The 13,356-nt window shown below is 43.4% G+C and overlaps 1 protein-coding gene across 1 annotated transcript; it reads right to left on the bottom strand.

The window, feature by feature from the left end:
• Positions 1–4,112: 4,112 nt before the first annotated feature.
• On the bottom strand, positions 4,113–13,349 carry BRAT1 (BRCA1-associated ATM activator 1). Its single transcript, XM_010570296.1, has 13 exons — positions 13,152–13,349; positions 12,656–12,810; positions 11,699–11,846; positions 10,417–10,789; positions 10,207–10,326; positions 8,960–9,051; positions 8,585–8,703; positions 7,883–8,069; positions 7,447–7,520; positions 6,763–6,865; positions 6,381–6,479; positions 5,210–5,388; positions 4,113–4,992 (listed from the first exon to the last, which is right to left on the bottom strand). Exons 1-13 carry the CDS (start codon positions 13,333–13,335, stop codon positions 4,261–4,263), a joined length of 2,565 nt encoding a protein of 854 aa, XP_010568598.1. The 5' UTR covers positions 13,336–13,349; the 3' UTR covers positions 4,113–4,260.
• Positions 13,350–13,356: the final 7 nt, after the last annotated feature.

The following is a 13,356-nucleotide window of genomic DNA, read 5'->3' as shown; positions in this document are numbered from 1 at the left end:
CTACCACGGTTCAAGCCCTAACGCTCTACAGGAGCTGTTTAAGGTTGTGGTTTTACTTTACACCTGATGTGGTCTAATCGAGCGATGCTGTCCTTCAAAGGGGTGGGTGCACCCTCTGTCCCGGACAGCATGTTCCTGCCCTTGCATGGAGTCTGACAACTGGGCAACTGTGGAATGAGCTGGGGAGTAACTTGGTTTGGATGGGTTTGGTTTAGACACAGCCATGTGAAAGGCATCTTCGCAGCCCAGTTATATGCTTATGGTAAATAAACACATTAAGCTGCTGTGCTCTAAGCAGAGACTTGGTATTGATATTATGGATAGAAATACTGTTTTCTTTAGTTTCATTTTGCTTTAACTGAAACAGGTGTGTAGTTGCACCTGTAGTAGTGCAGGGCCCTTTGATGTGGACTGCTCATTTCCCCTTCCATCTGGGGATGAGTCGTAAGTGTACCTATGATGTGTGTTTGCAGAACCCCGAATGCTTTCATTACAGCTCTACATCACCAGCTTTGTTCCACCTTGTCCAGACAGACACACTGCTTCTTTGAAAGAAAGCCCTCCCATTTCTCTGCATGCTGGCTTGCAAGGTTATAGGCAAGATCTGTCCTGTCTGTGGAGGAGCATGTCTGATGCAGGCTGAGGTCTGGCTGTGTTAAAGAAGTGGTGCTTTATTTCTCAGCAGAGGACAAAACCCACTGCTCTAAAGGGAAATGACACACACTACAGAGGTGCTGCTACTGATACATTTTTCCATTGTAAATTGCTGAGAACGTCTGCTGTGAAGGTGGTTGATGAGTTTCCTCTCTAACACATGGTGGTTTTCAGAAGCCTTGATAAATATGTATCGAAAGGTAGAGCAAATTTTATTAGAGATGGACAAAAGAAATTGCGAAGATATGGATGAATTGGTCAGTAATCACAGATCACATATATCTAAGCTAAAGCAACAGCCTTAGACATTTATGGCCCATTTTTGACTAAGTTGTGCAATTAGTATAATTAGGCAAAGACTATTCTTTGGCTTTTAAATGTCCAGTGTATTAAAACAGAAAATTAACAGCCATTCTTCTGGCAGCTTTTATAAAGCTGTTGCTAGTGTAGGGCTGAGCCAAAGATGCTTGTTCTCTCCTTCTCTCCTGTGTCTGAGCAGTTAAAGGCTAAATCCTTTCTACAGAGCTTTGTTGAAATGTGTTGAAAGCAATTCTAGGAATTTCATACCTGTGTACAGATCAGGCATCGGAACTTAGATTGCACCGTGCAGATGAAGAGAGCTGAAATGAGCTTTGTAATCTTCTTTCACAGTACCAGCCATCAGAGACAAATTTTTCTCATCTGTGATGTTTTGCGTTGATACCACTTGTATTGCTAGTGCCTGCTAGCCACAGCCCACACTAAAGCAAATGGCAGTCCTGAACCTTGGTGCTTCTTGCATTAGAGGCCCGTGTCTGGCCACAGCCTTTGCTGAAATCCGCTGTAGTGCATGTGTGCGCATTGGAAAAACTCTCTCAGTGGTGCCTGCCTCCTGCAGGAACTGTACACAGCTACAGCACTGATGGTGTGAAAGCAGCAGTTTCTATAGAAATCCATCCCAAAAAGGCAGTTCTGAACTTTCTCCTGTGTCCATAATGGAAGGCCAGGCAGCCCACTGCCTTCTCTAAGTCGTTGAAGTCCTCACTGTGTGACAGGAGCGAGCTGGGTGTGTAGAGTTTATGCACTGTTGTCACGTTGTGAAGTGGTAAGTAGTAATAGCGCTTGTTGACGTGAATGTTCAGTATGCATGTGGGGGTAACAAGTCTGCTTCTCAGGACTGTCCTTGAGAGTTAAACCCTCCCCTTAGGTGCACAACGACCACAGCTTCTTAGCAAGAGATACCCCATGGTGTAAATTCTTAACCCAGCAGAAAGCTGTGTGGCTGGGATAAGGATATTGTGGAGGTGCAGAAAAAGCTTTGGTAGGTAAGAAGTGGGTTGAAAATGAGTTAGCAGTGTAAGTAAGTAAGTGGGGCAGGACTTGTATGAGTTCTTACGTGTGCAAAGATAGGCATCCTAGAGAGGGTATCCCAGCATGATGGATGATTCACATTAGTAGCTGTTGGTGCGCGTTTACAAATTTGGTAGCTAAATTTTCAGCTCACAAATCCCACTGCCATCGTCTTCTGTAGAAAGAATCATGGATTTCTTATTTTGCTTTCATCTCCCTCAACCTCTCTGGTCCCTGCTATTTGTTCCTCACACTGCTCAGATCTTCATGACCCTTCACATTTCTCCCAATTATCAGGTGCAGGATGTCAGTGCAAGCATCTGTGTTAATAAGACTCTCTACTGTACCTAAAGTGGCAGTAAGGCAATGCAGTGAGGTCGGAAGAGAGAGAAGTACAGAATCAGCATTGAGTCACCTAATTGCTGGAGGTAGAGACCGGTTTTTAATGAGAGATGAAAGGAGTCCTTAATTCCCCTTGTAAAGATAAGGAGCCCTCCCAGTTTGTAGTACATTTGGGTTTCAGTGTACAAGCATCCTGTGTATAAACAAGACTTTGGACTGCAATTAGGCAAACGGTATAAACTTAACAATGTCACCATCGCCTCAGCCGATTAAAAAGAAAAAAAAGTTCCATTAAAATTTAATAGGTCTGGGAGTCAAGAGACCTCGGTAATAAGCAGCGTTTCCGTTCCATAACAAGTCACTTTTTCAATTTGCTGATATTTGAATAATTCCTTGGAGTCTCCTAAACTGCACAACCCTGAAATCACAAGAATTCTAGTGCTGAACAGGAGGAAGACATTTACCCAGCAACCTGCTGTCTCCTTTCCTGGAGCATATAATCCCTTCACCAGACAGGACTGCTAAAACTCCACAAACAATCCACACTTCTTTAAAAGCAAATCCCTTCTCTCTCACTAACCCTTTCAATTTCAGAGAAAAATGCAGTAGCAGGAAAAGACCTGATTTTTAATATCTTCTGTCTTTTGCCAGGTGTAGACCATGCTCAGGTAGAATTGTGTATCAGAAGCAGAGCTGCCTTCTCCCAATAAAAGCTGCTGGTACAACACCCAAGGGCTCTGTCATACATAAAGCTGTGCACAGAGCTATAGGTAAGTGTGCTGACTTCATTAAAAGGCATAGAGTACATCTTCAACCTCAGCAGCAAGAAACTCAAACTACAACTCACCCTGTTGTACTGCTGCAGGGATAATATTGGAGGAGACTGTAGAAGTTCTTCCACTGTATTAGATGCTATAGCCTGCATTAGCCTAAAACGAGTGTTGTGTTCTTGCCTCTGCCTAGGCTGCAGGAGGAAAAAGGATGCTAAGTAACACCACAGCGCTGGAAAGGAATACAGCATGGTTTGACCTACACTAAAGGTACTCCATTGTTTTTTCCTCGGTTTCAGAAAGCTTCTTAGCACATGGCAAGACATTGGAGTAAGTTGCAAACCACAGTCTTCCCTGTGTTTTTAAAAAACTGGGCAATTTTCTTCTCAGAAAACAATGCTGCTGTTCACACTATAGCTGCTGTTTTCTAACTCTTTACCAAAGCTAAGGATAGATCTATTTTTATCATAAAAAGCTGCAGGTGTCAGTTTCTCTTACTAGTTAGAAGCTATCCTAGTTCTTTAGGAATGCAGAAAAGGAGCACTTAAAATTCAGCAAAATAGTCTGATTTCTGGCTTCAGTTAAAAACAAAGTCAGCTTTTTAGTATCGCTGCTGAGATCAAACAAGTATGTTATCTACAGAAGAAAGTTTGTAATGTTAAGCATGATCAGCTTTTGACTCCTTAAGTGCCACCTTCTGCTCTAGACCTCAAAATGCAACAGGGAACTCAAGAACTCTTGTTTTTAGAATGGAGATAGGGACAAGGTCAAAATAAGTGTCCCTTAAAACCAGTTTTCATCAGTTTTAGCTACTCTGGCTCTAAAAGGTGCATGCAACAACTTGTTTTCAGTCACTGTTTTGTTTGTAAAAAATGTTTCCTTACGTAGGCATGGTCTGGTGCTTTCTTAAAAGACACAGGACTTAAAAAAAGAACAAATGCATTTCTTAATGTGTTTACTTTGAAAAACAAATCACAGTTTATTGGAGACTACACTTTTTAACAAAAAATTCTTCAGTATTAAAGCTAACAAAACCATCCTTTTCTCTGTTCAGTGTAACACTTCTTTTCATCCTCTCTCAAGAAAGACTTCACAACTGGTAGCAAAAAATTCTCCCCCAGAAGAAAACTACTTAAACACTGCTCCCTCAGAGCAAAAGATGTCTTCAATAACAGTCAGCTTCATTCTCCTCTATGGTCCCCACAGTAGCAAGGATGTCCTGTAAGAGGGACTGAGGGCTTTTCTCCACATGGTCACTACTTCTATTTAGCTCATCATGTAGCTCTTCTAACTCTACTGCACCCAAAGCTAGCATCATGTTCTCCGGATCTTGAAAATCTACCCCATTACTACCATCTGTGGGGAAATTCTGGGCCAGAGAACCCTGCCTTAGCGTCCTTTGTAACCAGGCAATGCCATGTCCTACAGCTGAATCTCCAGTCCCTTGTGAACCCTCCAGAGTACTAACTGGATAGAAATTACTTTTTAAGCCAAGCAGTACATCACAGGCTCTCTGACCTACTGGTTTGTCACAGTCACACAAAGACCGAAACAAAAAGCTGAACAGTTTTGCTCGGCAAAATACCTGCAGTGACTCATTCCAATGAATGGAACTAGTGACTGCAGATGAGACAGGAGCATAAGGGCATTGAGGAAGGCCAAGCTGGCAAATTGTCTGACTACAGAAAACTTCAATCAGTTCCAAACCACCAAGTCTAACTTCCCAGTCTAAGTCATGCTCCACAGTTTGGATCACTCTAGAGACAAACTGCTCTGTATCTTCCAGCTGACCTGTGCAGCCTTGTCTCAGCCACTTGATGAAGATGCTGATCACCGCCCTCCTAGGAAAGCCCTCTGGGTCCGTTGACAAGATTTCTTGAAGCTTTGCTACAGTGTTCTAAATGAAAAAAGACAAAGAAAAAGCACAAAGAGGTGACGAACACGCAAAGGAACAAGAACAGCGGAAGTAAAAAGTCTAGTCTTTTCACTACTGATTGTGGAATCTGCCTGCATGAGGCTGCAGATAACTTGTGATGAAAGTTATAAGTAGTACAGCAGTAAATTGATGTGTAGTTCTGCTTGATTCTGCAGTGGGCTACACAAAGTCATCATACCTCTTTATTATACTGATTGCCTACAACAGGTGACTCTGGAGCAAAGTAAGTAATGAAGGCCAAGTGTCCCACAGCAGTCACAGCACTCGCTCGCACGTAGCTTTCTGGATCCTCAAGAAGGTTTTCTGTAAGCCTTGGCACCTCCGAAGACAGGAGAGATTGCCTGAACTCATCCTGGTCTGTAAACAAGACAGCAATCCAAAGAAGCAAGGCTTTATTCTCTCAGAGCATGAAGCTGTTTCCAATGCAAACAGTTCTTTGCGTCATACAAGGATGCCCACTGACTGCAGGGACAGCTGCCAGTGAGCCGAGCCACTGCAGAGACCAGCAGCTGCTCACAAGAGCACAGATACTCTGTGTCAGGCTCCCCATTTTCCAGCAGCTTGGTGACTTTCAGTCAAGCCCTGCTAGACACTGGAACTTGGAAAAATCCATTTACACGGTAAATATTCTAGGGGCAAGAAAAAACTTCTCTGGGCAAGCGGGGACACGCTTTCAGCCTCATCAAACTTATGCCTTTGCTTAAAGGAGGAAAAAACAGTCTTCCTTTCACGTTTTCAAGGCATATCACAAAGAACAAGAATGCAACTGCAGCACTAATGCAGCTGAATGTGCTGGATACTTCCTTTGTGACCTGGGGACAACAGTAGTTGGCAACATCCCCCGCTCTTCCAATATCACAGAGCTACTGTAGAAGAATTAACATTGTCTTAGTGCTACCTACTGTAAAGCCTGAGCTACCAGTAAAGTGGAAAATCAGTAATTAATCCAAATCATGCAAAGTAGATCTAGGCTTTTAGCCTTCTAAATTCCAGCTCCCAGCCTGCTGAGTGAAACCAAACAGACTCCACTACAGAGCAAACTGAAAAAAGGGAAAGTATTATCTGCCATTAAGCATTGTCACCTGCCTTGACATCACATCATCCTCAGTTTAACTCACTGAAACTGCCATTAAGAAGGGCACAGCAATCTGAGTTCAACAGAAAAGTAGGATAAGTTTATCAGTCTTTTTGTCAGATTTTAGTCATGATCTAAGAGTAAGAATCTTGACACTTCTTTCTTTTCTTAGCCCTTCAGTTACAGGTCAGAGGATGCTTCACCAGCCTGATTGACTTTCATAACATTAAAATAAATACTCCTCCACTATGAACTGTTAAATCTCTGCACCTACCTCTCAAGCATTTAATCAGGACAGTGAGGAACTCCAGAGAAGAATCTCTTACTTCCCAGCAAGGACTGCACAAACGCTTCTGCAGCACCAGAAACACATCTGTAAAAGCCCAGTGACAAGCTTGAATGGACATGAAAGGCAACAGACCTTACCGAAGCAATCACTGTACAGCCTCTATATCATTTTATCTGATGCAATCCCTTTTACTGCTGCTGTGTGCTTCTCCCAGAGTTCTTCAAAGCACTATTCGGACAGCTAAACCTAAACTCAACATAGTTGTGAACAAATGAATCCTAAGTGCTTTGAGCAGAAAAGGTAGGCAAGAGCAGATTTCATGTATGCCAGTAGCTGCTGTTTGTCCCAGCTTGAATAGCTTTGTTACCTTCCAAAATCTTCTCAGTTTGTTGCCCCTGACTGTTGGAGCAGGACAGTTCCTGCAAGCGCACCAACCACTTGGATGTAGCTTGAAATGTTTTCTTTAGAACCTGAAGAAATATGAAGCAGATTCACTTTACTAAAGGAGGAGGCATTGTTGCCTTTATGCTAGATAAAATTTGGTTTATAGCCTCAAACTTCCAGAGAAATTCTCAGAGTAAACAAGTATATATGCTTCCTTACTAAGAAGTAAGCCACAAATAAATGATGTTCATATAACATTCTAACAAACGCTTAGAAAATGTCCATTCTCAGCTTAGTATTATGAAGTTCTAGTACCTCCAGCTTTTGATTTGCAGTTGTCATCAGTCACTTGAACAAAACAAAGCAAGAAAACAAAACCCCTTAATGCAAAGAATTCAATACTTAAGGGCCATGCCAAGTTGAGTATGTTGGTGCTACTCTTAGATGCGATGACTCCTGTCTTTTCAAGAACACTCAATGTATTGGTCAGTTACACACTCACTAGAATTTTAGCTATTTCCTGCAAGCCACCCAGAATCAAGACAAATCTCCTACATATTCTAATACAAACTGTGCTAAGAAACAACTATTGTCAGACAGTTTCTCAGAACTACATCCCACTGGGGCAAGCAAGTAGACTTGGATCTCTCCTTAGTTCTATACTCACAGTAGGGCTGGTGTTCGGACTCTCCAGGTATGCCAGAAGGAGATCAAATAGACTTCCTATGAGTGTGTCACTGCCTGAAACATATTAAAAAAAACCTAAAGGAACAATACTGAGAGAAGGAGCAGCTGAATCACAATTCAACTGCTAAAATACAGAGAGACACAGGATCGTAAAACCAGTTTGGAGAAGAAAGCAAATACAGTCCTCAGAGTAAAGGAGAAACATCCAGTTTCTCGCAATGACAGTATTACCTGCCCTAGCTCATCAACAGAATGTAAGGTTAGCCAAGACAGTAGGAAGAATTGGAAAAAATTAACAAGCTTCAGAACTGGAAGTGGTAGTCTTCATTCAGAAAGATCAGTGAAGGCGAATGAAAAATTCTGCAACTACAGAATAGTCAAGTATTTCCAAAATTAAAGTACAAAGATTAACTCACCTTTTCGTTCTGAGAGTGCTGCTAGGACATCAAGAGCTGACCTCTGTACTCTGAAGCAATTGATCAAGATTCGGCTTATCGTGCTTCCCAGAGGAGAAGCTGGACTCAGGAAGCCATTACAGAATTGTAATATTGTCATGAGAGAGCGCAGCAAAGATGTATAGGGTAAATCCACTGGCAAACGACTCTAATGGGAGGGGAGAAAGAAAAAAGGGACAAAAGTTTCCAGCAAAAGTCTCAAGCGTGCACAGAGAGCAGGATTTTTTGGTCAGGAGGCAGCAAAAATTGCAATTTCTAGTGTGTTCTTAAGGTACCACAATGCTAATAACTACAAACAAATTATCTTCCTCTCTCCCAAGAACTATTGCACAGATAGAAGGAGATTCTTCTAACTGTTTGGGAAAGCAGTTCAATTTATGTTTTTTTCACTGGATCAATAATTGCAGTAGAAGTAAGGTATGTTAACAAAGCTTGTGAAGATGGATTTAAAATTAGGTGCAGTCCCTCTTTACAAGCCTCAGTATTCCTCTGTTTTCCTATTTGGAGTCTACTGTACTAGATTTCTTTAACATATGGAAGCCCTCACTGTCAACTCCTCTCCACGTTCTGTTAAGCTGTACTGCAAAAGTTTGCAAGCAATCTTAATGCTGTCTTTCAAGGACCCATTTGATCCCCAGGTTATTTTCCTTCTCTGAATGTTACCAGAGACAGCAGCTGCTCCAGATGAGCAAGGGTCTGACACAGGAGATTAGCACAAGATGACCTGGAGGACAGAAGACTTTCAACAGTGACGGGATCACTAACAGACTCATCCAGCAAACCTAGAGGACCAAAAGAGGGAAGAGCTCAGGTTGTTAGTGAACACAAAGGACTGTGATTTTTAAAGTTAGTCAAGATATTCAGGTGATGTAGTACGAATATCCCTTCAAATGCAACTGTCAATAGGATGCTGCATTTTGCCACAAACACTGGTACTGTCCTTGACTAATTCTACTCTTCCTCCTCCAGTTTTGTCTGCACCAGCCACATAAAACACTGGCAAGCAGACTAGCCTCTACTCTTCTGTCACAACTGTACCTGCGTATTCCAGAGGCTGGGAGGCTGCTCTCAAAATACAGTCCATTGGCTGAAGTAGAACAGTCAGTGCCTGAATCCTCACATCTTGTGGGCTTCAAGGAGGAAACAGCAGTTACCAAAACAAGAACACTTCAATTCCTTCCCAAACATCTGCCCCCAAACGCTGAGCAGAATAATGTTTTTCATGCAGGCTTTTAAACAAGCCAGCAATGACAGAGCAATGAAAGTATTATCACAATTCAAGCCTTCTTCCAAGCTTCCCTGGCTAACTGAAAGCAGAGAGGAAAATGGCTCTGGAATTTAGAAGCAGCCTTATCAAGCTACGCAAATAGAGTGGGATTCTGTGTAAGAAGGGGGTTTAGAGAGAGGCATTTCTCGTCAACAAAATGGTGTCCTTGTATCTTAAGACACAGGTGTTACTTAGCCTGTAAATCAGTATCCATATGTGCTGTGTTCATATGATGATTTCTTGATGCTTTTCAACTACCTAAAGTAGAGTTATGGAGAAGATGCAGGCAGACTTCTCAGAGGTGCACAACAAGACAAGAATCTTAAATTGCAACAGGGTAGATTCCAACTGGATATATAGAAAATTCTTTCCATAGTGAAATGAAAGTGGGTAAGCACTGGAACGTGTTGCCCAGAGAAGCTCTGGAATCCTCATCCTTGGGGATATTTGAAACTTGACTGGTGAAGGCCCTGAGCAACCCTATCTATCTTTGAAGTTAGCCCTGAACTGAGCAAGAGGTTGAATTAGATCACCTCTACAGGTTCCTTCTAACCTAAGTTATTCTACCACTATTGACACGGGTCTCCAGATGCACACTTCTGTAAGACCAGTGAAAGCTTTTACACTAGGCAGCGTTTTTGTGAAAGCGAAAACTGAACAGAGACTACTGGATTTGACAGGGAGTCAAATCGTGTCCATCTTAATCAATCTTGGTAGTATAAAGTTAAAGGAGTTTTCTATTTCTTCCTGAAACTGGGTGGCTGTAGGTAAGATACAAGTGTATACACATAAACACGATATTAGCTCCCTTCATTTCTCTCTCTTTGAAATGGTATTATTCTTACTATCAGCGTCTGAAGTTTGTTAGCTACTGGCATGGTTCTTGCCAACCAGTCTTACATATTAAGGAATGTAGCAAAAAATGCAGTGAGGAAAAAAACAGTTCTTGGAAAGACACCAGAAATTATAGTACAGAAACATTTGCAGAGTGCAAAAATTCTGTTGCAGTAAGTCCTACCATTTGTAGAGCCTCAGAATTCCCACTGCCAAAGGACCTGCTTGTACTGGGGTTAAGTGTTCCAGAGCAGAAGTCACTAGTGCCCAAAAACTGCCTTCAGTGTCACGAAACACAGGGGACCTGAGAAGAAAGAAGCATAAGTAATACATCCTATCAGACGGTGGAAAACAGATATATCTCATCACTGGATCCAAGGTCCCCGATCTTTACCATGCCATGTTAAGCAAAAGATTCGCCAGCATGTGCTGTACTTGAACAGTCTCTTCCGTCAAAAAGGATTCTATCTGCTTTGCTACGCCTAACCAAAGTACTTCAGTCCACGTAGCACGACAACTGCCAAACAAACTAGTTAACAGTTTTAATGACTGCTCGATGTGAGAGGCAGAGCTGGACTGAAGGGAATCTTCTATACGCTTTATAATCATTTGGGCACACGCTGGCCAGTCACAGTCCTTTGTACTGAGAGGTTTAGTCGTTTCAGACTCTACAGAGAGGGTGAGCATGTGCACCAGAAGCTGACTGGCAGCTGAAGCCACAAACAGGCTGGGATCCCCTTGCAGAGTGAAGATCACATCTATGCCCCCTGTGTGAAAACAAAACAAGTCACTGGAGGAAAAACAACAGCCTTCCTATTGTGAGGTGGAGCCTTGTTGCACTCCAACCATATATTATTCTAATTCAAGTACTACACAGCTTTAAATGGTGTTGGTGGGGGTTTTTATACTTTATTTTGTAGTCTCTATGGCGTTTCAAAGTCAGCCAGTCCTTAACAACAAACAAACAAAAAGCAAACAAAAGAAGAAAGTAAAACTGTTTTCAAATCCTCAGGTGTTTTAATAACTCAGGAACACAAGAGAACTTCAATATAACATTAGTAATATTAGGAGAGTTGACAGCACACTCACTGTATTTATGGAAGGAGCCTGTACCATCTCCAGACACAAGCAGTACAAAAAACATGAACAGCAGCAACAGTACTACTTTTCCATCACATGGACAGCAGCGCATGCTGCATGTTAATACCAATCCAGTCTTTTAGGCTGCTCTGTACGTGGGATCTAAAGTTGGTGTTAACAGTAGAATTTACATATCTACATAACAACGAGACTGCAAATGTGTGCAAGTATTAAATGAGCCCCTGGTTAGTTTTTCTGCACTAAAATCATATTGAAACGTACCTTTCAGTAAGAGTTACAAGTAAGAATAAAGAAAGCTTTTAATAAGCTATTTTTATCATGTGTTTCATAAGATGTGCCTCTTTCCCCTCTAAAAAGGGCATCTCCTTCAGTGTTTGGGGGTGGGGGGGGAGGAAGTATAACTAATTTAACAAAAACCCCACCATCTTTCAATGACTTCAGCGTTTTTGACAAATGGCTTATTTTTGTGTTAAATAAATGAGAACACCTGTCTCTCTCATTTGAGATCTGAGCAACAGACTGGAATGGAAGAGACACAGAGGATTTGGGGAGTTCCCAGTCCTCGAAGTACTCACCACCACTGCAGAGCAAGTGGAGGGCAGGCTGGTGATGCATCATGTTGTGCACACCCTGCACCCAGCCACTTCGCACAGATGCATCTTCCCACACTGCGCTGTTTGGAGGCCCATCCCTGCCAAAAAGCCTGGCCAACAGCTTCTCCTGCTGAGGCCAGAGGAGAACACACAGAGTAAACGGTAAGCAAAGGGGCTCAAGGGGAGCGGAGAGGTTGCTCTGTCATCCAAGTCACTAGTATCAATACTGTAGTGAAACCTTCTCTTGCTAGAAGCATCACTAAAATAGAAAATTTTCAGAATCCCATGCTTAAACTCAACACACGTCCCTTTGATGAAGTAAGCAATAGAGGTGTTCAAGACCAAAACTGCTTGGTTTTAAGATGCTAGGGACAACTTATGTATATATCAGTTCCATTAGACTGCTTTATGCAGTTGCATGCATAAAGGGCATCTTTATGCCCATAAGAGGGCTCTTCCCTCAAAGCCTTTTGGGTTTTGAGTTTGGTACTATAAATGTATTCTATTGTAGAAAGCAGGGCTTTAGAAAGCTCCCTCATTTTTGCAGGGAATCAGAGATTTCCTGTCAACCTACTATGGAGGAAAAACTACGTCTGTTAGTGCAGTTTAAATCTACAGGATCTGTCCAGGGATACAACATTTTGCAATGACAGCTGTGAAGTAGTGTTATCCCATATACTGTTTCGAGCTGAAAATGAGAAGCACTATGTATTAGCATTCATAGTACTATTGAGGCAAGACAGAAGTAAGAAGTCATGCTTTACATGAGAACTGAAAAGGAACGGTATGATTGTAGGTCTTCATTACCGTATCACTGTTTGCCGAGTCATTTGACGCATGCCAGAATTTTTATAAGCAGAATACATACATTTTCAGGCGCCCTCCGTATAGAAGGAGGAAACAGACACGTGGCAGCAGTTACCTGGGTAGCCGACTCACCTGCAAGTGTTGGAAGCGGTTTTCGGAAGCGGCAAGTATCCCAGCTAACCGCAGAGTAAAGGAGAGGATGCTCGGACTGGGCTCTGGCAGTGCCAGCACGGAGGTGATGAACTCTGTCAGACAGGGGTTGTCCTGCACCAGCTGCACGGTAGAATCTAGCGACCAGGTGTTGCCCAAGAAAAGGCCAGAAAACAGAGGGTCACTGCCAGGACCTCCATCCCCTCTCACAACTCTAAGGCGCTTGCCTGAGCTGAGCGTAACCCCTCGCAACTGTTAGGGACGAATTTGGGTTCTCCTGAAGCCCAGGCACAGGCCTCAAGTACTGCACAGCGTTTTCAGGGGTCACCGAGGGACCAGCAGCCCCGAGGGAGGCTTCCCCCGGGGTGCCGGCCCGCAGGCCTCCCTCCCCCTCGGACAAGACCCTGCCGGTCACCGGCGGCCGGGGCTTTGGGAGAGGGGAGGTGGGGTGTGGGCCCTGCAAGCGGCGGGCACTCACCGAACAGCGTCAGCTCCTGGAACCAGTCGAGCAGCTTCTCCAGGCAGGTGTCGTCGGAGCCGGGTTGCCGCGGGTCGGCCAGGGCGGCGCAGACGCGGGGCAGCAGGAGAGCGCACTCACGGGTCATGGCGAAGCGGCGGCGGGCCCGGGCGAGGAACCACGGTTTCTGGAAGGACATGGCCATGGCTACGGCCACGGGGGGTGC

The sequence above is a fragment of the Haliaeetus leucocephalus genome, unplaced genomic scaffold (assembly GCF_000737465.1).
Source record: "Haliaeetus leucocephalus isolate CR32 unplaced genomic scaffold, Haliaeetus_leucocephalus-4.0 Scaffold295, whole genome shotgun sequence".
Classification (NCBI taxonomy): Eukaryota; Metazoa; Chordata; class Aves; order Accipitriformes; family Accipitridae; genus Haliaeetus; species Haliaeetus leucocephalus.
Note: the sequence above shows the minus strand (reverse complement) of the source record. Positions and strands in the feature narration are given on the sequence as shown.